Below are 23,780 nucleotides of genomic sequence, written 5' to 3'. Positions count from 1 at the left end.
GAGTGACTGCTTCTTTAAATGCAAACACAGCAACGTGAGGCTTCAAGCGACACAGACATCAAAGGACTAAAATATAAACAGAGAATAATTTTCAGTTACTGACCCCAAATAATGGATATGGACGATTTGTCTGACAAGTAATTCAAAGCAATTCCTTAAGAATTTCATTGAGATAGAAGAAAACAGTGGAGAAGGAAATGGCAACCCACTCCAGAATTCTTGCCTGGGAAATCCCATGGACACAGGAGCCTGGAGGGCTACAGTCTACTGAGTCTCAAAGAGTCAGACAGAAGTGTATCAACCGCTTGTTTTGCCAAAGGAACTATTTATTTTTATTGTTTTATTTATATTTATTGTAGTGACTTAGCATGCATGCATGCAATCCTTTATATTTAGAGTAACTCTTGAAAGATAAGGATGTATTAATATTATGTTTTGTTTTGTTTTTTTTTTACAGGATGTTTTATAGTTTCCTAATTCCTTTCTTCCTCTGATGTCTTGCCTTTGTGAATTCATGATTTTGGTTATAGTAGTATGCATTTAATAAACTTCTCTTTACCATTTGTGAATCTAGAATGGATTCCTGCTTTGTTTACCATGAGATTTACCTAAAACACCGTACAGAGAGAGCAGTGTATTTTATGCTGATAATATATGAACATCAACCACATGTTAAATCTCCTTCCTTTTACTTTTCTCCATTTTATCTTTTTGATGTCATGATTTGCCTCCTCTTATAGTGTGTACTTAATTAAAAAATTATTGTAGCTATAGTAATTTTTATATTGTTGTGCTTTAACTCTTAAATAGTTGTGTTTAACATTTCATATCAAAGTACTGCAGTGTTCTGAATGTGAATGTGCACTTAAATTTACCAGTGTACTAGGTATCTTCATGGAGTGAATTAGCATTCTTTCACTTCAGCTTGAATAATTCCTTTTAGTGTTTCAGTAGGGAAGGTCTGTGTGCCTGCTCTGTCACCTCAGCTGTGTCTGACTCTTTGCCACCCTATGGGCGGCAGCCCCCCAGGTTCTCTGTCCATGGGGTTCTCCAGGTAAGAATACTGGAGTGGGTTGCCATGCCCTCCTCAAGCAAGGTCTAGTTGTGTTCAATTTCCTCAGTGTTTGTTGGTCTGGTGAAGTCTTTATATTCTTTTCTTTTCTGAATGATATTTTCAAATATTCTTCTTCGGCAGTTTTTTCTCTCAACACTTGGAATGTATCATCCCACTTTCTCCTGGTCTAGTAGGTTTCTGCTGAGAGATATGCTAAGATCCAAATGAAGGCTCCTTAGTAAATTTCAAGGTTTTTGTTTTGTTAACTTGTTTGTTTTTTCCTCATGCTGTTTGAAGTCTTCTCTATTTTTCTTTGATTTTTGCAACTTTATTATAATGTGTGTTGTAGAGGGTTTTTTATGTTGATTTAGTTTGGTCACCTGTAAGCTTCCTGAATATTCAAATATCATTCTTGAATTGGGAAGTTCTCAACATTACTCCTTAAATATATTTTCTGCCTCATCTCCTTTTCTCCTCCTGGAACTTCAATAATTTGCAAATCAGTTCTGTTTTCAATGTAGCATAGATCATGTAGCCTTTTTTTGTTCTTTTCATTCTTTAGTTTTTAAAATTTTATTTTTAATCTCCCTTGACAGGATAACTTTGATATATCATCTATCGCACAGTTTCTTCTGCCTTTTTGACTCTGTGGTGGATACTCTTTAATGCGTTTTTCATTTCATCCTTGGAGCCTTCAGCACCAGGGTTTCTTTTTTTTTTTTTTTTATGATTTGGAATTTTTTATTAAACTGCTTGTTTTGTCCATCGTTTATTGTTTTCCTGCTTTTGCTCAAGTATCTTACTGTATATTTTCTGTAACACATCGAGTTATTTAAAATGGCTATTTTGAATTCTTCACTGGATAAATCACACATCTCCATCTTTGGATGTGAATATTGAAGATTTTTATACTTTGTTGCTGTCATGATACTTTGTGTTCATCTTCCTTGATCTTTTGTAGTGCTGTTTTTATAATTAAAGTACCAGTCTCTTTTGGGTGAGAGACAACTTCCTTCAACCCTGCTAGAGACTCCACAGCTATTTTAGATCTTCTGTAATGGCACCTGCTGACATTCTCATCCCTGTTACGCCAGAATTTCTCTGCTTCTATGTCTTGTCTAGACACATTAGTACACCAGAAATGGTACTGACAGCCTGTCCTTTGTTTCCCTCAAAGTAGCACTACATCTTTTTTTCTTTTTGCATCTTTTTAAAATTTTGTTTTACTTTTTAAAATTTTTATTTTAATTGGAGGCTATTTACTTGACAATATTGTGGTGGTTTTTGCCATACATTGACATGACTCAGCCATGGGTGTATATGTGTTCTCCATCCTGAACCCCCCTCCCACCTCCTTTCTCATCCCATCCCTCAGGGTCATTGTAGGGCACCAGCCCTGAGCACCCTGTCTCATGCATCGAACCTGGACTGGCGATCTGCTTCATATACGATAATATGCATGTTTCAATGCATATTAGATTAGAACACACTAATCCTGTGTTCTTATGGGCCACAGATTTAAGCCAAATTTCTGTGCATGCTCCCTGGTGGTCTGCCAAAGGTTGCTCTTCCCTCTGAGTCAGTTGTTACCACAGGGATCTGGCCGCAGGGTGGAAGGGTGTGTGAATGAAGCAGACAGGTCCTCCTGTGAAAACCTGGAGTTTCATAGAAAGACTTAGCTCCATGCATGATTTTATGATAGGTTTTCCAGGGTTTCTGGAGTACAGATGAGAGGGAATTGAGATGGTTCACGAGCCACTGCAGGCATCACAGTTAAGACAGAGATCTGTCTGCCTTTTACCTCATGCATGCATGAGTGAGCCTCCTCCTGGGTCCCTTGGCATATGGAATTTCGGGGGTGGGTAGTTGTTTATTTTGGATTTATTTATTTTTAATTGAAGGGTAATTGCTTTACAGTATCATGTTGGGTTCTAACAAACACAACAAGAATCAGCCATAGATTTACCCATGTCCCCTCCCGCATGAACATCCCTCCCAGCGCCCTGCCCACCCCACCTGTCTAGGTTGTTACCAGCTCTGGTTTGAGTTCCCTGAGCCATACAGCAAATCCCCGTTGACTGTCTGTTTTGCATATGGTAGTGCAAGTTTGCATGCTGACCCTCTGCATACATCCCACCCGCTACCTCCGCCCTGGCAGCCGATCCGTGAGTCTGTTCTCATGTCTGTGTCTCTATTGCTGCTGTGCGGGAGGTTTATCAGCACAACATGTCTAGGTTCCATATAGATGTGTTAGTCTCTGATATTGGCTTTTCTCTTCCTGACTTACTTCACTCTGTATATCAGGCACTATGTTCATCCACCTCTTTAGGACTGACTCGAATGAATGCATTCCTTTTTATGACTGACTAACCTATATGCAGGTCAGGAAGCAACAGTTAGATCTGGACATGAAACAACAGACTGGTTCCAAATAGGAAAAGGAGTACATCAAGGCTGTATATTGTCATCCTGCTTATTTAACTTATATACAGAGTACATCATGAGAAACTCTGGGCTGGAAGAAGCACAAGCTGGAATCAAGATTGCCAGGAGAAATATCAATAACCTCAGATACACAGATGACACCACCCTTATGGCAGAAAGTGAAGAGGAACTAAAAAGCTTCCTGATGAAAGTGAAAGAGGAGAGTGAAAAAGTTGGCTTAAAGCTCAACATTCAGAAAACTAAGACCATGGCATCTGGTCCCATCAGTTAATGGGAAATAGATGGGGAGACAGTGTAAACAGTGTCAGAGTTTATTTTCTTTGGCTCCAAAGTCACTGCAGGTGGTGATTGCAGCCATGTTATTAAAAGACACTTACTCCTTGGATGGAAACTTATGACCAACCTTGATAGAATATTAAAAAGCAGAGACATTACTTTGCCAACAAAGGTCCGTCTGGTCAAGGCTATGGTTTTTCCAGTGGTCATGTGTGGGTGTCAGAGTTGGACTGTGAAGAAAGCTGAGTGCCAAAAAATTGATGCTTTTGAACTGTGGTGTTGGAGAAGACTCTTGAGAGTCCCTTGGACTGCAAGGAGATCCAACTAGTCCATCCTAAAGGAGATCAGTCCTGGGTATTCATTGGAAGGACTGATGCTGAAGCTGAAACTCCAATACTTTGGCCACGTCATGCGAAGAGTTAACTCAATGGGAAAGACCCTGATGCTGGGAGGGATTGGAGGCAGGAGGAGAAGGGGACGACAGACAATGAGATGGCTGGATGGCATCACCGACTCAATGGACATGAGTTTGTGTAAACTCCGGGAGTTGGTGATGCACAGGGAGGTCTGGCGTGCTGTGATTCATGGGGTGGCAAAGAGTCAGACATGACTGAGCAACTGAACTGAACTGAACTGAATATTCCATTGTATATATGTAGCATAGCTTCTTTATTCATCTGTCAATGGACAGCTATGTTGGTTCCATGTCCTAGCTGTTGTGAATGGAGCTGCAGTGAACATTGGGGTACACGTGTCTTTTTCAGTTTTGGTTTCCTCAGGGTACATACCTAGGAGTAGGGGTGGTGGGTCATACAGTGGTTTTACTCCTTGCTCCGTAAGGACTCTCCTTACTGTTCTTCATAGTGGCTGGATCAATTTACATTCCCACCAACAGTGCAAGAGGGATCCCTTTGTTCCACACCCTCTCCAGCATTTATTGTTTGTAGACTTTTTGATGATGGCCATTCTGACTGGTGTGAAGTGATATCTCATTGTAGTTTTGATTTGCATTTCTCTAATAATGAGTGATATTGAGGATATATTCATGTGTTTATTAGCCATCCTAGGTCTTTGGACAAATGTCTGTTTAGGTCTTTTCCCCACTTTTTGATTGGGTTGCTTGTTTTTGTGGTATTGATTTCTATGAACTGCTTATATCTTTTGGAAATTAATCCTTTGTCAGTTGTTTCATTTGCTATTATTTTTTCCCATTCCGAGCATTTCCATTTCACCTTATTCATAGTTTCCTTTGCTTTGGAGAAGCTTTTAAGTTTAATTATGTCCCACTTGATTATCTTTGTTTTTATTCCACTACTCTAGGAGGTGGGTCATAGAGGAGCTTGCTGTGATTTATGACATAGGGTGTTCTGCCTGTGTTTTCCATCCATTTTGAGTTTATTTTTGTGTATGGTGTTAGGAAGTAATCTAATTTCATTCTTTTCCATGTAGCTGTCAAGTTTTCCCAGCAGCACTTATAGAAGAGAGTCTCTTTGCCCCATGGTATATTCTTGCTTCTTTTGTCAAACACAAGGTATCCACAGATGTGTGGGTTTATCTCTGGGCTTTCTATCTTGTTCCATTGGCCCATATTTCTGTTTTCCTGCTAGTACAATACTGTCTGGATGACTATAGCTCTGTAGTCAGTCTGAAGTCAGGAAGGTTGAATCCTCTAGCTCTATAGCTCTATTTTTCTTTCTCAAGATTGCTTTGGCTCTTCGTGTCTTTTGTTTCCATATGAATTGTGAGGCTTTTTTTTCTAATTCTGTGAAAAATAGCATTGGTATTTTGATACAGATGGCTTTGGATGTGTAGATTATATTGGGTAGTATAGTCATTTTCACAATGTTGATTCTTCCAACCCAGGAACATGGAATAGCTCTCCATCTGTTTATGTTGTCTTTGATTTCTTTCCTCAACGTCTTGTACTTTTCTGTATACAGCTCTTATGTCTCCTTAGCTAGGTTTTTCCCTAGGCATTTTATTCTTTTTGTTGCAATGGTAACTGGGATTGATACCTTAATTTCTCCTTCTAATGTTTCATTGTTAGTACAGAGGAATGCAGGTGATTTCTGTGTATTCTTTTTGTATGCTGTCACTTTGCTAAATTCACTGATTACCTCTAGTAATTTTCTGAAAGTATCTTTAGGGTTTTCTATGTGTAGTATTGTCTGTGTGCAGACAATGAGAGTTTTGTTTCTTCTTTTCCAATCTGGATTCTCCAATCTGGATTCCTTTTATTTCTTTTTCTTCTCTGATTGCTGTAGCTGGGGCTTTCAAACAATGTTCACTAATAGTGGTGAGAGTGGGCAGGCACCCTTGTCTTTTCCTGATCTCAGAGGGAATGATTTCAGTTTTTCACCTTTGAGAATTATGTTTGCTCTGGGTTTCTCATATGTGGCCTTTATTATGTTGAGGTAGGCTCCTTCTTTGCTCGTTTCTTAGAGTATTTATCATAAATGAGTGTTGAAATTTTTCAAAAGCTTTTTCTGCATCTATTGAGATGACCATATGGTTTTATCTTGCAATTTGTTAATATGGTATATCACATTGATGGATTTGTGTATATTGAAGAATGCTTGCATCCTTGGGATTAACCCAACTTGATCATGGTGTACTATCTTTTTAATGTATTTTTGAATTCTGTTTGCTAGAGTTTTGTTGAGGATTTTTCCATCTATTTTCATCAATGATATTGGCATGTAATTTGCTTTATTGTGTTGTCTTTGTCTGGTTTTGGTGTTAGGGTGATGATGGCCTTGTAGAATGAGTTTGGAAGTGTTCCTTCCTCTGCAGTTTTTTGAAAGAATTTTATAAGAATAGGTATTAAAAAAAAAAAGAATAGGCATTAACTTTTCTCTAAATGTTTAAGAGAATTCACCTGTGAAACCATCTAGCTCTGTGCTTCAATGTTTTGGGAGTTTTTTAGATCACATTTTGTATTTCAGTGCATATAATTGGTTTGTTCATAATTTCTATTTCTTCCTGGTTCAGTCTTGGAAGATTGAACTTTTCTAAGAATATATCCATTTCTTTCAGGTTGTCCATTTTATTGGCATATAGTTGCTCAAAATAGCCCCTTTGTATTTGTGTGTTGTCTGTTAATCTCTCCTTTCTCATTCCTAATTTTGTTGATTTGATTTCTCTCTCACTTTTTCTTGATGAGTTTTACTAATTGACAATTTTGTTTAACTTCCCAAAGAAGATAATTTTATTTATTTATTTATTTTATTAGTCTTTACTATTGTTTCTTCATTTCTTTTCCATTTATTTCTACTTTGATCTGTGGGATTTCTTTCCTTCTACTAACTTTGGGTGTTTGTTTGTTTGTTTTTTTCTCATGTCCTGCTTTATCCAGTTGTTTTAGATGTAAAGTTAGGTTGTCTATTTGATGTTTTTCTTGTTTCTTGCTATAAACTTTCCTCTTAGAACTGTTTTGTTGTATCCCATATGCTTTGAGTTGTTGTGTTTTCATTGTCATTTGTTTCAAGAATTGTTTGATTTCCCTTTTGATTTCTTCACAAACCTGTTTGTTATGTAAAAGCATATTGTTTAATCTGCAAGTGTTTGTGTTTTTTTACTGTAATTGATATCTAGTCTCATAGTATTATGGTCAGAAAAGATGCTTCATAGAATTTCAATTTTTAATAATTTACTGAGGTTTGATTTTTTATGGTCTGTTCTGGAAAACATTCCATGCACACTTGAGAAGAAAGTGTGTTCTTTTGGATTTGTGTGGAAAATGCTGAAGAAATAAATTAGGTCCATTTGGTCTAATGTTTCATTTAAGGCTTGTGTTTCCTTATTAATTTTCTGTTTTGATGATCTGTCCATTGGTGTCACTGGGCTGTTAACATCCCTTACCATTATTGTGTTGCTGTCAATTTCCCTTTTTATGTCTGTTAGTATTTGCCTTATGTATTGAGGTGCTTCTATGCTGGGTGCATAGATGTTTAGAATTTTGTCTTCTTTTGGGATTGATCCCTTGACCATTATGTAATGTCCCTTCTTTATCTTGCATAATATTCTTTATTTTAAAGTCTACTTTGTCAGAAATGAGAATTGCCACTTCAACTTCCTTTTGATTTCCATGGGTATGGAATATGTTTTTCCATCCTTTTAATTTCAGTCTGTATGTGTCTCTAGGTCTGAAGTGGGTCTCTTGTAGGTGGGATATATGGGTCTTGTTTTTGTATCCATTCAGCCAATCTGTGTCTTTTGGTTGGAGAGTTTAATCCATTTACATTTAAAGTAATTATTTATATATTACCATTAGCATTTTCCTATTATAATATAATATAATGCTATATGTTCCTATTAGCATTTTTAAATTAATTAGTTTAATTGGTGTCTAATCACTTTACAATATTGTGGTGGTTTTTGCCTTATGTTGACATGAATCAGCTATGGGTGTACATGTGTCCCCCATCCTGAAGCCCCCTCCCCATCCCATCCCTCAGAGTCATCCCAGTGCACTGTTCCTGAGCACCTTGTCTCATGCATCAAACCTGGACTTGCAATCTATTTCACAAATTATAATATACATGTTTCAATGTTATTCTCTCAAATCATCCCAGCCTCACCTTCTCCCACAGAGTTCAAAAGTCTATTGTTTACATCCTGTCTCTTTTGCTGTCTCGCATGTAGGGTCATCATTACCATCTTTCTCAATTCCATATATATGCCTTAATATACTATACTGGTGTTTTCTTTCTGACTTACTTCATTCTGTATAATAGGCTCCATTTTCATCCACCTCATTAGAACTGATTCAAATGCATTTTTAATAGCTGAGTAATATTCCATTGTATATACGTACCACAGCTTTCTTATCCATTCGTTTGCCGTTGGGCTTCTAGGTTGCTTTCATGTCCTAGCTATTATAAACAGTGCTGCAATGAACATTGGGATACACGTGTCTCTTTCAATTCTGGATTCCTCAATGTGTATGCCTAGCAGTGGGATTGCTGGATCATATGGCAGTTTTATTTCCAGTTTTTTAAGGAATCTCCATACTGTTTTCCATTGTGGCTGTACTAGTTTGCATTCCTACAAACGGTGTAAGAAGGTTCCCTTTTCTCCACACTCTCCAGCTTTTATTGTTTGTAGACTTTTTATAATAGCAATTCTGACCAGCATGAGATGGTACCTCATTGTGATTTTAATTTGCATTTCTCTGATAATGAGTGACGTTGAGCATCTTTTCATGTGTTTGTTAGGCATCTGTATGTCTTCTTTGGAGAAATGTCTGTTTAGTTCTTTGGCCCATTTTTTTGATTAGGTCGTTTATTTTTCTGTAATTGATTTACATGAGCTGCATGTATAGCTTGGAGAAAAACTCCTTGTCAGTTGTTTCATTTGCTATTATTTTCTCCCATTCTGAAGGCTGTCTTTTTACCTCACTTATAGTTTCCTTCGTTGTGCAAAAGCTTTTAAGTTTCATTAGGTCCCATTTGTTTATTTTTGCTTTTATTTCCATTATTCTCGGAGGTGAGTCATAGGGGATCTTGCTGTGATTTATGTCAGAGAGTTTTGCTCATGTTTTCCTCTAGGAGTTATATAGTTTCTGGTCTTACATTTAGATCTTTAATCCATTTGGAGTTTATTTTTGTGTATGGTGTTATAAAGTGTTCGAGTTTAATTCTTTTACAAGTGGTTGACCAGTTTTCCCAGCACCGCGTGTTAAAGAGATTGTCTTTTCTCCATTGTATATTCTTGCCTCCTTTCTCAAAGATAAGGTGTCCATCTGTGTGTGGATTTATCTCTGGGCTTTTTATTTTGTTCCATTGATCTATATTTCTGTCTCTGTGCAAGTATCATGCTGTCTTAATGAGTGTAGCTTTGTAGTATATTCTGAAATCAGGTAGGTTAATTCCTCCAGTTTCATTCTTCTTTCTCAAGATTGCTTTGGCTATTTGAGATTTTTTTGTATTTCCATACAAATTGTGAATTTATTTGTTCTAATTCTCTGAAAAATGCCATTCGTAGCTTGATAGGGATTGCATTGAATCTATAGATTGTTTTTTATAGTATACTCATTTTCACTATATTGATTCTTCTGATCCATGAACATGATTATTTCTACATCTATTTCTGTTCTTTGATTTTTTTTCATCAGTGTTTTATAGTTTTCTACATATAGGTCTTTTGTTTCTTTAGGAAAACTTATTCCTATTTCATTCTTTTCATTTCAGTGGTGAATGGAATTGTTTCCTTAATTTTTCTTTCTGTTTTCTCATTGTTAGTGTATAGGAATGCAAGGGATTTCTGTGTGTTAATTTTATATTCTGCAACTTTACTATATTCATTATTAGCTCTAGTAATTTTCTGGTGGTGTCTTTAGGGTTTTCTATGTCGAGGATCATGTCATCTGCAAACAGTGAGAGTTTTACTACTTCTTTTCTGATCTGGATTCCTTTTATTTCTGTTTTCTCTTCTGATTTCTGTAGCTAAAACTTCCAAAACTATGTTGAATAGTAGTAGTGAGAGTGGGCACCCTACTCTTGTTCCTGACTTTAGGGAAAATGCTTTCAATTTTCACCATTGAGGGTAGTGTTTGCTGTGGGTTTATCATATATGGCCTTTATTGTGCTGAGTTATGTTCCTTCTATGCATGCTTTCTGGAGGGTTTTTATCAAAAATGGATGCTGAATTTTGTCAAAGGCTTTCTCGGCATCTATTGAGATAATCGTATGGTTTTTATCTTTTAATTTGTTAATGTGGTGTATCACATTGACTGATTTGTGAATATTGAAGAATCCTTGCATCCCTGGGATAAAGCCCACTTGGTCATGATGTATGATCTTTTTAATATGCTGTTGGATTCTGTTTGCTGGGATTTTGTTAAGGACTTTTGCATCTATGTTCATCAGTGATATTGGTCTGTAGTTTTCTTTTTTGGTGGCATCATTGTCTGGTTTTGGTATTAGGGTGATGGTGGCCTCATAGAATGAGTTTGGCAGTTTACCTTCCTCTGATATTTTCTGGAAGAGTTTGAGTAGGATAGGTGTTAGGTCTTCTCTAAATTTTTGGTAGAATTGACCTGTGAAGCCATCTGATCTTTGACTTTTGTTTGTTGGAGGATTTTTTATTACAGTTTCTATTTCGTTGCTTGTGATGGGTCTGTTAAGATTTTCTCTTTCTTCCTGGTTCAGTTTTGGAATGTTATACTTTTCTTAAGAGTTTGTCCATTTCTTCCAAGTTGTCCATTTTATTGTCATAAAGATGCTGATAGTAGTCTCTTGTGATCCTTTGTGTTGTTTCTGTGTTGTCTGTTGTGATTTCTCCATTTTCATTTCTAATTCTGTTGATTTGATTCTTATCCCTTTGTTTTTTGATGAGTCTGGCTAATGGTTTGTCTATTTTATTTATCTTCTCAAAGAACCAGCTTTTAGTTTTGTTGATTTTTGCTATAGTCTCCTTTGTTTCTTTTTCAATTACTTCTGCCCAGATTTTTATGACTGCTTTCCTTCTACTAACCCTGGGCTTCTTCATTTCTTCTTTTTATAGTTGCTTTAGGTGTAAAGTTAGGTTATTTATTTGATTTTTCTCTTGTTCCTTGAGGTAAGCTTGTAATGCTATGAGCCTTCCCCTTAGCACTGTTTTTACTGAATTCCATAGGTTTTGGGTTGTTGTGTTTTCATTTTCATTCGTTTCTATACATATTTTGATTTCTTTTAAAGTTTTCTCTGTGATTTGTTGATTATTCAGAAGCGTGTTGTTTAGCCTTCATATGTTTGTATTTTTAATGGTTTTTTTTTTCCCTGTAGTTGACATCTAATCTTAATGCAGTGTGATCAGAAAAGATACTTGAAATGATTTCCATTTTTTTTGAATTTACCAAAGCTAGATTTATGGCCCAGGATGTGATCTATCCTGGAGAAGGTTCCATGTGCACTTGAGAAAAATGTGGAATTCATTGTTTGGGGGTGAAATGTCATATAAATACCCATTAGGTCTAACTGGTCCATTGTATCATTTAAAGTTTGTGTTTCCTTGGAAATTTTCTGCTTAGTTGATCTATCCATAGGTGTGAATGGGTTATTAAAGTCTCCCACTATTATTGTGTTACTTTTAATTTCCCCTTTCGTATTTGTTAGCATTTGCCTTAGATATTGCAGTGTGCCTGTGTTGGTTGCATATATATTTATAACATATATCTTCTTGGATTGATCCTTTGATCATTATTTAGCGTCCTTCTCTGTCACTTTTCAAGGCCTTTATTTCAAAGTCTATTTTATCTGATATGAGTATTGCCCCTGCTGGTTTTTTTGGTCTGCATTTGCTTGAAATATATTTTTCCAGCCCTCTACTTTCAGTCTGTTTGTGTCCCTTGTTTTGAGGTGGGTCCCTTGTAGTCAGCATATATAGCAGTATTGTTTTTGTATCCATTCAGCCAGTCTTTGTCTTTTGGTTGGGGCACTCAACCCATTTATATTTCGGGTAATTATTGATAAGTATGATCCCATTGCCATTTATTTTGTTGTTTTGGATTCGAGTTTATAAACCTTTATAGCTTCCCTTGTAGCTCAGTCAGTAAAGAATCTGATTACACTGCAAGAAACCTGGGTTCGATCCCTGGGTTGGGATGATCCCCTGGAGAAGGAAATGGCAACCCACTCCAGTATCCTTGACTGGAAAATCTCATGGACAGAGGAGCCTGGTGGGCTGCAGTCCATGGGGTTGTAACAAGTCGGGCATGACTGAGTGACTAACACTTACTTACTTATAAACCTTTTCTGTTTTTCCTGTCTAAAGAAGTTCCTTTATCGTTTGTTGATGAGATAGTTTGGTGGTGCTGAACTCACTCAGCTTTTGCTTGTCTGTAAAGCTTTTGATTTCTCCTTCATATTTGAATGAGATCCTTACTGGGTATAGTAATGTGGATTGCAGGTTTTTCTCTTTCATCACTTTAAGTATGTCCTACCAATCCCTTCTGGCCTGAAGAGTTTCTGTAGAAAGATCAGCTGTTATCCTTATGGGGATCCCCTTGTGTGTTATTTGTTGCTTTTCCCTTACTGCTTTTAATATTTGCTCTTTGTCTTTGGTATTCATTAAGTTGATTAATATGTGTCTTGGGTGTTTCACCTTGGGTTTATCCTGTTGGGACCCTCTGGCTTTCTGGACTTGGGTGGCTGTTTCGTTCCACATTTTAGGGAAGTTTTCAACTATTATCTCCTCAAGTATTTTCTCATGGCCTTTCTTTTTGTCTTGTTTTTCTGGGATGCTTATGATTCAAATGTTGGGATGTTTAATGTTGTCCCAGAGGTCTCTGAGGTTGTCCTCCTTTCTTTTAATTCTTTTTTCTTTTTTCCTCTCTGCTTCATTTATTTCCACCATTCTATCTTCCACCTCACTTATCCTATCTTCTGCTTCAGTTATTACTGTTGGTTTCCTCCAGAGTGTTTTAGTTATTGCATTATTCATTGTTGATTGACTCTTTTTTTTTTCTTTTCTAGGTCTTTGTTAAACATTTCTTTCATCTTCTCAGTCCTCATCTCTAGTCTATTTATCTGTACCTCCATTTTGTTTTCAAGATTTTAGATCATCTTTACTATCATTATTCTGAATTCCTTTTGAGGTAGACTCCGTATCTCCTCCTCTTTTGTATGGTTTGTTGGGGTTTATCATGTTCCTTTACCGGCTGAATATTTCTCTGCCTTTTTGTTTTGTTTAGATTGCTCTGTTTGGGGTGGCCTTTCTGTATGCTGTAAGTTTATGGTTCCTCTTTATTGTGGAGGTTGGTCCCTGTGGGTGTGGTTGAATGTGTGGTTTGTCAAGGTTTCCTGGTTAGGGAAGCTTGCATCCATGTTCTGGTGGGTGGAGCTAGATCTCCTCTCTGAGTGCAATGAAGTGCCCAGTAGTGAGTTTTGAGTTGCCTATGGCTTTGGTGTGACTTTGGGCAGCCTGTATTTTAATGCTCAGGGCTATGTTCCTGTGTTTCTGGAGAATTAGCGTGGTATGTCTTGCTCTGGAACTTGTTGGCTCTTGGGCGGAGCTTGGTTTCAGTGTAGATATGCAGGGTTTTGGATGAGCTCCTGTCAATTAATGTTTCCTGGAGTCAGGAGTTCTTTGGTGTTCTCAGGTTTTGGATTTAAGCCTCCTACCTCTGGCTTTCAGTCTTAATCTTACAGTAGCCTCAAGACTTCTCCATCCATACAGCACTGCTGATAAAACATGGTGAAAAGAATCTCCACAGTGAGGGACACCCAGAAAGGTTTACAGAGTTACATGGAGAAGAGAAGAGGGAGAAGGAAGATAGAAGTGACCAGGAGTTGAAAAGGGGAAATCAAAAGGGGAGAGAGCAAACTAGGCAATAATCAATTTCCTATGTGCTGTCCACAGTCTGGAACACCCAGAGAGGGTCACGGAATTAAGTAGAGAAAATAAGAGGGAGAAGGGAGATGGAGGTGACCATGAGGAGAAGAGGGGCAGTCAAAAGGAGAGAGACGAATCTAGCCAGTAATCATTTCCCTAAGTGTTCTCCAGAGCCCGGAACACCCAGAGAGATTCAGAGTTAAGTACAGAAGAGTAGGGGGAGGGAGGAGATACAGGTGCCCTGGGGGGAGAAAAGTGTGAGTCAAAAGGGGAGAGAACAATCAAACCAGTAATCACACCCCTAAGTAAAAATGGGTACTGAAGATTAGATTCTTAAAGGTACAAAATTGATAAGAAATACCAATGAGCAAAGATTAAAAATCTAGAGTAGAGGTTAAACTCTGAAAAATACAATATTAAAAATACAAAACAAAATCAATCACAAATTAGAAGAAATATATATGTGAAATTTGCTTTAAAAATAGGGTCTTTTTTGAAAGGTAATAGTAGGTTATAAAAATGAAAATTAAAGAAGTAATAAAGAACTTAAAAATTAAAAGTGATAATAGTAAAAATATATCTAGGAATTTCTCCGGAGCTGTTGAGGGCAGTGTGGGGTCAGTTCAGTTTCAGATAGTTCCTTGTTCCAGCTTATACTTCTTCTCAAGGTCTATAGGCCCTTCCAGTGCTTAGTCGATGCTAACTACAGGGTTTCAATCTGTTGTGCCTGTCACGTCGAGAGCGGTTCCCTTTTCTTTGTTTATTTTCGCTTCCTCTGTTTGCAAGTCTCTTCAGTGTCTAATTTCCGCCCTGACATAAGGGGGCGAAGGTGGTCACTTATTTAGCCTCACTTGTTCAGCTGTGCTGTGGGGAGGGAGGAGCACTGCAGAGAAATATCACTGGCTGTGTGGGGAGTGCTCGCGGTGCCTGGACCACACTGGGTTTGCCCCGCTCATGGCACGTGTGCTTTCCCAGTCTACACTGCTCAAACTCCAGGGTGCTCTGAAGGGGAGCTGTCCAAAGCGGGCCCTGGGTTGCGTGCACATCCCAGGCCTAAGCTGCTCACGCTCCGGTTCTCGGATACTGCACAGGGGCGCAGACTCGGTTGGGCCTGCGTTTTGTGCCCTCCGCAGTTCCTAGCAGCTCAGGTGACCAGGTGCTTGGTGAGCACACTGTCCCAGGTGAACAGTGCATCATATCACCTCCCTGGTCCCACTCGCTTGGTTTCTGGGGTGCGCCGCAAGAGTGCCGTGTGTCTCCTCTGGGGGGCTGATCTCAGGCTGTGACCCTCCTGGCAGATGTCAGCCATCCAGGATCCCAGGAAGATGTGGTTAGCAACTGGCAGCCTGCTCCCAGTTTGGTGGAGGATGCCATCTCTGGGGCCATGATTGCCTCTTGCCTTCTGCCTCTGGCTGTTGCTTGCCTACCTCTTTGCCTCCGGTGGGGGGAAGAGCCGGTCTGCAGCCTGATAGCTCTCCTTAGGTGTTGGCTCAATCCTTTGTTCTGTGAGCGGGCCAGGCTGTGCCTTAGGTTAGAGCTTTCTCCCTCTCTCTCTCTTTTCCTTTTTCCCCCTCTCTCTGGCTATCCCACAGTTTCGGTTGCTGTCTCACGTTAGCTCCCTCAGATTGTCCTCAGGACATTCAGGACTGGTCCTTAACCCTAAGCAATGCAACCCGTGCCTCCCCCACTCACTGGCGGCAGACGCGAGCGTCTAAGCTATTTCTCTGCTGAGAGTTGTGGTTAAGGCATGTATTCTGTGGGTTTTGTTTTATTTTTGTTTTTTTCCCTCCCTGTTATGTTGCCCTCTGAGATTCCAAAACTCCCCACAGACCCACTGGTGAGAGGGTTTCCTGGTGTTTGGAAACTTCTCCTCTTTCACGACTCCCTCCCCAGGACGGGTCTCTGTCCCTAACTCTTTTGTCTCTCTGTTTGTCTTTTATATTTTGTTCTACTTCCTTTGGAAGAGAATGGGCTACCTTTCTGGGTGCCTGGTGTCCTCCGCCAGTGTTCAGAAGCTGTTTTGTGGAAGTGGCTCAGCATTCAAATGATTTTTTGTTGAATTTGTGGGGGAGAAAGTGGTATCCCCATCTTATTCCTCCACCATCTTAAGACCACCTGCAATTAGCATTTTCTTAGTTGTTTTGGGTTTTTTGTAGGTTTTCCCTTTGTCTTGTGCTTATTGCCTATATAAGTCTCTTTAACATATGTTGTAAACATGGTTTGGTGGTGCTAAATTCTCTTAACTTCTGCTTGTCTGTAAAGATTTAATTTTTCCATCAATTTTGAATGAAATCCTTGCCAGGTGGAGTAATCTTGCTTGTAGATTTTTCCTTTTCAGTACTTTAAATATATCCTGCCATTCCTTTCTGGCCTGCAGGATTTCTGCTGAAAGATCAGCTGTTAATTGAGTGGCTTTTCCCTTGTGTGTTACTTGTTGCTTTTCCCTTGCTGCTTTTAATATTCTTTCTTTGTGTTTAATCTCTGCAGATTAGTATGTGTCTTGATGTGTTTCTCCTTGGGTTTATCCTGTATTGGAATCTGTGCTTCTTGAACTTGATTGACTATTTCCTTTCCCATGCTGGGACAGTTTTCAACTGTAGTATCTTCAAAAAAATTCTCAGTGCCTTTCTTTTTTTCTTCTTCCTCTGGGACCTCTATAACTCAAATGTTAGTGTGTTTAATACTGTCCCAGAGGTCTCTGAAGCTCTCCTCAATTATTTTCCTTCTTTTTCCTTTATTCTGCTCATCGGCAACTATTTCCACCATTCTATCTTCCAGCTCACTGTTCCCTTCTTCTACTTCAGTTAATCTATTATTGTTTCCTTCTAGAGTATTTTTAATTTCAGTAATTGTGTCATTCATCTTTGTTTATTCTTTATTTCTTCTATATCCTTGGTAATTGTGTTAGTTGTGTTGTTGCTTCTTGGCATTTTATGCATTCTATTTTCAAGGTTTTGGAACATCTTTACCATCATTATTCTGAATTTTTTTTCAGGTATTTGAACTATTTCGTCTTCTTCTTCTTCTTCTTTTTTTTTTTTTTTTTTTTGTCTTCTATGCTTCTAGTTTGTTCCTTCATTTGAGCAATATTTTTTTGCCTTTTCTTTTTTTTTCTTTTTAATTATTGTATTTGAGGTCTCCTTTTCTCAAGCTTTCAGGTAGAACTCCTCCTTCCTTTTGGTTTCTGCCTGTGGTGTGTAAGGTTGTGCCAGGAGTTTGTGTAGGCTTCTTTTGGGTGTGACTTTTGTTTGTACTCTGGTGAAAGGAGGTAAGTTTTTTTCCCCTCTAATGGGCAGGACTGTATGAAGTGACAATCCTGTTTGCTGATGACTGGGTTTGTGTTTTATCTTGTTTTTTTTTTCCCCCTTCTAATGGTCAGGACTTTGTGAGGGGACAAGCCTGTTTGCTAATGACTGGGTTTGTGTTTTATCATGTTTGTTTCTCCCCCTCTAAGGGGCAGGACTTTGTGAGGAGAGTCCTGTTTGCTGATGACTGGGTTTGTGTTTCATCGTGTTTCTTTGCCCCTCTAAGGGGCAGGACTTTCTGAGGGTGCTGGGGTCCAGCCTCGGCAGGATCCAGGGGGTACCCTCAGGATGAACGGCGTCGGCGAGAGAGAGAGAGAAGACACATGAGACTAGACTTGATAGGGCCAAGTCTGCAAGGGAGAGAGAAAGAGAGAGAGAGTGACCAGACGGAGGGTGCAGCTGGCAGAGTCTGGCAATGCTTTACTTTTTACCATAGCTTTTATACCCTAAGTTAGTACATTTCTTAGGGGAAGATAGTTTAACATTACGTCAGCTTGTCCTTCACGAAACCAGGGTGTTTTCTGCATACTTCTTTGTTTATGAGGGTCTTGTATATTATCTTCTGGCCTGGGGGCCTATTAACATTTTATGCAAGTCAGGTGAATTTAAACCTATTTTCTGTTTCTATGGTGACCTTAACAGAAGAGTTACAGTCTCATAGGGCAACAGGACAGCATATCACAACATAATAAAAATATGACCCTGTTAATACCAACATCAATTCTTCTGCAAAAGTTGTCAGTTAAATTTATCTAAAAGTTTTACCCCATACAGCCTCTGTGGCTCTAATAAGGCGGCCTCTGCCTAGCACTCCTGGCTAATAATTAACAACTATTTCATTGTTACAACACTAGGGCTAAGCTCTTATTTTTCTAGATCTATAACTATATTAACAATGGTTTCCATAGCACAGCCTTAGCACACTAAAAGCAAAAACACAGCAAGCAAACGCTAACCCAATAATCATTTTATAATAATTTTTTCTTATATTTTCTAATAAAACTCCTTCATCCCTCAAAAATGCTCTATATCTATTAGGGCTTTTATATAATCAGGTTCTTTATGCTATTTTATGATTAAAATATTATAAGCAATCATGCATATTAGTACCAAGGGCATAAATGCATTTGGCTAACAAACTACCAGCAAAGGAGTTTAAATTAAAACACTCCTTTCACCCTAAATAATCTCATAAAATACCACCACCCAAAAAACTTATAGATTAAAGTTCTAAATTGATTCTTATTTGGAAAGAAATCTGGGAAGGCCTTTTCCTATGTTACAGAAATTAGGGAGTAGTCTATTAAAGCAAGCATCAGAACAGATATCATCTTTAAGGTGAGCACCGGGGGCAGCATTGGGGCAGCTTTTCGGAATCCTTGAAAACCTGATCCACCTTGCCTGTCAGGTTTTCTCCCTCATGACCTTGTCATGGGTAGGATCTCGTGTGCTGGCTCCCAGCATGAGGGGAATCCTGTTTGCTGATGACTGGGTTTGTGTTTCATCGTGTTGGCTGTTGGGTGAGGCCTCCTCCACTGGGTGATGCAGGTGTGAACAGTGGAGGCCTTTATGGGAGTTCTCACTGACAGACACTGCCTGGGGTAGGAGTCTTACGGCAGTCTAGAGTCTTGTCAGCGCTCCCACTCCAAAGGCTCTGGGCCTGATCTCTGGGGAGGAAGTGATATTCCACAAGTGGCTTGTAATGGCATTAAACGGAATAAAAACAAACACACTAAAGCAAGAAACAAACTACAACCCCCAGAAAAATGGCAAATACAGAATCAGGCAAGTACTAACAAAAAAATGGGAAATATACACATACATGTACACACAGAGACAAAACCAAAAGAGTGAAAAAAAAAAAAAAAGTAGAAGAGATTGATCCAGTGAGCAAAGGAGAGCAAAAATGATATCAACTAGTTATTAACATATCTGACTGAAAGTGTAAGCTGGAAAACAAAACCAAAGCCATGTGTCAACTGGGGAATAAAACAACTAAAGCTAAACAGACTAATAAGCATAGTAAGGATAAGCAAGAAACAGAAAAAAAAGAAAGAAAGGCTAGAAAAGCAAATTTAAATAGAGGTAGATAAAGAAGTTTTGCATATATTAAAGAAAAGTAACAACAGAAAAAGAATAAGAAAAGCAAACAAAAGAATATATGTGGAAAAATAGTGATAATAATTTTTTTAAAAACTTTGAAAATGAAAAGAGGAAAACAACCCTCAAAACCATCAAAGACCAATGTAGAGGCAGAAGTATTTAAAGGAAATTAAATATGTTGTTAAAAAAAAGTTCTCAAAAGTGTAAATAGATTTAATTGTAGTATTAAAACCAACAACTACAACAACACAGAGCAAAAATCAAGTAAAAATTTAAAAACCTAGTAGCAACTACAAAATAAGTTAAAATATAAGAATAATACATATTTTTCTTGGGTCAGCTGTCAGCATCCTTTTCCTCAATGTGAGTCACAGTCCACCTCACCTCCCTAGGATGCCCTCCAGTTCTGGGCTGGTCTCTTACCTGTTGTGGCGGCAGCTCAGGCTATTGTCAGGAGGTGTGTGACTATTAGGGATATTTCTAGCTTCTGACAGCTCTGCCAGGGAGGATTGAGCGTGGAGGTGACACAGATGCTTGAATTATGGGAACCCTGGCAATGCTAAGCGTGCAGGGAAGCCACCTGACTCAGCTGCAGGAGCTGTGGCCCTATTAGAGTCTTTCCCTAGCTTCTGGCACCTGGCCATCAGAGGGCCTCTTTAGCTGGTGGTCCTTCTCTGTTGCTTGACCCCTTCAAGCACTTACAGAGCCCCCCTGTTGGGGTCATTCTCTGTTGTTCATCGCATTCAGGGACTTAAAGATCACCTTGGCTGGGGTCCTTCTGTGTTGCTTTGCACGTCAGGTCCTTAAAGGGCCACCCTCCCTGCTTTGTTTCCGCAGTCTGGTGCTGATATGTGCAGAGAGAGAGGCTCAGAGATGGCTCCATCCTCTGTGTGTGACTCAGCAGTATCACCCTGCCTCCAGGTTAGCTGGCTTTCCTTCATAAGCATTTCCCACTGCGCTCTCCTCTCTCAGGTTCCCTCACACCATCTCCCTTCAGTCAACAGCAAACCTTGCCCTGGGACTGCTTTCCAATCTCTGTGTTCCAGCTCCAAGCTGCAGCACTTTCTAGGGGACTTGCGTCCTGTCTGGGGTATGTGTGGCTGTGGCAAGGATCGTCTGTGTGATCCTCACTCCATTCAGACTCACACAGATCAGCTGCTTCACTCTCCAGCAGCCTCAATGCTTCACCTCTGTCACAAACATTTCCCTCCCATGCAGCTCTGTTCCTGCTTCAGTTCCCCCACCTCAGGTGCAGATCCAGTTCTTCTCACTCTTCTCGTTTTACCCTCCTTCCTTTGTCCTACTGAGTGTTGCATGGTTCTATATATCTTTTTCTGGTGGTCAGGTTCTCAGCTGGTGTTCCGCAAGATCTTCTGGGTCTGGAGGTGTATTCCTGACGTATCCGCGGAGAGAGATGTACTCCGCGTGCACTTACTCTTCCACCATCGTGGATCTCAGTGTATGGTATAGAGCCCACACCTCACTCTAAGTCAGGTTTGCTGTGGGTGGGTGTCCAATTTCTTTTGTTGGGTCGGGATAAAAAGCAATGGATATTTTATTCTTCTCATTTGAACATACTTCTCACTTGATCATTTTTCTTGACTCACTGTGTGGATATCTGTGCATTAGTCTAAACATCCACTTCTCCTAGTCTTCACAGACTAGCCTCAGAAGTAGAATCTTTCCAGAATTCAGCCTTTTCAATCAGCCTGGCCAGAATTTTGGGTGCCTCTCTAACCTCTCTGCTCAGCCAAACTTCTGTGTTTGTAGTCAGCGTCCTCCAGGAGTCTAGAGTATGCAGTGATCTACACGTCAGAATACTTGTGGAGCAGGCAATTGGAGTTTATCACCTCTCTCACTCTGGATTGAACTGGGGAGAGGAGCTGTGGCAAATGCCTGCATGCTACTTCACACCCTGTGCCTTCTGCACCATGCTTTAGCTCTCGGTAGTCCGGAGGCACCATGCAAATTTTGGGCTTCATCAGCTCTCAGGGACACGTTAGTTAGAAGCCAGTTCCTCAGGCAGAGCTGGAAAAAATGAAGGTCCCGATGTGCCGTCTGCCTCCTTCAATGGAGTAACTAGGAGTTGCTCACTCTGCATTAAGCTAGGGGACGACCTGTGAGAAGTACTGGTACAGATTCATAACTGCCACTTCATTTCTGTGATCCCAGGAGACTGGAAATGCTAGGCCTCTCAGAGGCACGCTAATTGGAAGCTGGACCCTGAACTAGCAGTTGCAAAATCAGAGATGTAGATTAGGATCAATCTCTTTGCTCCTCTAGGAGAAGCTGGGTGTTTAGTGTTCCCTTCAAATTGTATGGTGCTCTGCTGCATGGGTTTTATTGCGGGAATGTGTCTTAGTTTTCCCTGCCGCTTAGGATTTGGCATTTTCTCACTTGCCTTGAATGCAGAACTTCCCATCTACTGTTTCTATTTTGTATAAAAGGAACTGATTCACACATAGCTGTTAATTCAGTGTGTCTGTGGAGAGAAGGGGAGGTCAAGGTGGCCTATTCCACTCTCTTACTAATACCACTGCATTGCTCCCAAGTTATTTGTGTTGGGCTTGTTTGCTTTTCTGTTTTCAATTTTAAATAAAAGCAATTATTGATTTTCAGCGTTCATCATTACTGTTATTGCTATGTAATTTTAAAATTCCCCTCAGCACACTTTTGTGTCACCTCATAAATCATATAAAACTTTACTTATCATGGTTTAATTTTCATTCAATTCAAAATATTCAAACTTTTCTCTTTTGATATCTTCTTTATCCATGAAGTACTAAAAAAATTACGTGAATTCTATGAAGATATCTAGTAGGAGACAGAATTGTACTTGTCCAAGTTTAGTTATTCATGGTTTGAAGGATCATCTTTTTGTCCTTAGTAGAATGAATGCATGTATCTATCTTTGTTATCTTCATTGAACTCCATGTACTGATATGGCTTTAAGCACCCAGTTTTGATGACAACATTTCAAATTCTCAGAGACAACGGCTGGGGTCACTGTGGTGGAAGATTCTGTGATTGTCACCTGATTTGTGTTCCAGGTTGTGTAAGAGTTCCAGACTAGACTATACTTTCAACAAGTCCCAGGAAAGGGAACTCATTGCTAACAGATTTCTGATATGCTGTGGGATTCCAGATCCTTTAGACAAACAGATTTCTAATAATTTCCTAGAAGGGATTCAGAGTCTTTTAAATCTTGCTTTGTTCTAGAAAATAGAAATCAAGTGTTTTGGTTTAATATCTTTGGAAACTCATAGTTTTTTTTTTTTTTTTTCCCCTCTTACACAGGACCTTAAATGATCAGAAGTTTTCTTGGTTTATAGTCATAAACGACTCCCCTTTTTTGTATCATTACCTTATTTGGGTCCTTATGAAATGTGTGTCAAATATATGCTTACCTGTTCTTTATGCTTTCTCCCTTTTAGAAACATGTTCAAAAGACAAAGTAAGAATTGAGAATGGATTTTTGTCTGAATCTGCATTTACATATCCCCTAAATAAACAAACAGAATATAAGTGTAAACCAGGATATGTAACAGAAGATGGTAAGACATCAGGATTAATTACATGTCTGCAGAATGGATGGTCAGCTCAACCTGTATGCATTAGTAAGTAATTCATTATCTTAGTATTCTTTATCCTGAAGATAACTATACAGAAGTACTCTTTAACTTTGTTCTTTTATCCTTTTTTCTTTCTTTTTTTTTTTTTGCTGGCGCAGGGTCATATGAAGTGTTTTGTGGTTCCATGGCTGTATTTTAAAAGATCAATTACAAAGTTTTGGAAAATGTATCTTGTTTTTTTTTTTTTTTTTGCCTTTAATGATTAATTACTAGTGGAGTAGAATATCATTGTACTATTTAGTTCAACGTTTTGTCACTTTAAAACATCCTGTGACTAAAAACTAATTTTGCTAAGAGCCTTACCTCTATTCCGGGATAAGTTATTTTATTTTCAGCTGAGACCTTTATGCTGATTGCATCTGCTTTTATTTTAGGGGACTCTTAAGCCAGAGTCTCTGCTCCTAAGCCTAAAAGTTATGTTGTTAAGCAAAGATTTGAGGCCATGGTGCATAAGCTTCAAATAATATGATATATAATTCATATGTTTGAATCTCTAGGATAGATATCCTTGTGAAAAATTCTCTGTTAGGAAATCTTCATAAACTTCTAGTTAGTGGAGACAGAGAAACTTTTGAATCTCTAGGATAGATATCCTTGTGAAAAATTCTCTTTTAGGAAATCTTCATAAACGTCTAGTTAGTGGAGACAGAG

General features: G+C 38.9%; 1 protein-coding gene across 1 annotated transcript in view; it reads left to right on the top strand.

Annotated features, from left to right (window-relative positions):
* LOC133068987 (complement factor H) overlaps positions 1 to 23,780 on the top strand; it is a 113,561-nt gene that overhangs the window by 40,959 nt on the left and 48,822 nt on the right. Inside the window, exon 10 of the mRNA XM_061160002.1 lies at positions 22,932 to 23,114. Coding sequence (XP_061015985.1) covers positions 22,932 to 23,114 — 183 coding nt within the window. The remainder of the gene's footprint in view (positions 1 to 22,931; positions 23,115 to 23,780) is intronic.

This window comes from Dama dama, chromosome 14 (genome assembly GCF_033118175.1).
Source record: "Dama dama isolate Ldn47 chromosome 14, ASM3311817v1, whole genome shotgun sequence".
NCBI classification, from domain to species: Eukaryota; Metazoa; Chordata; class Mammalia; order Artiodactyla; family Cervidae; genus Dama; species Dama dama.
This window is presented reverse-complemented; position numbering and strand designations above follow the sequence as displayed.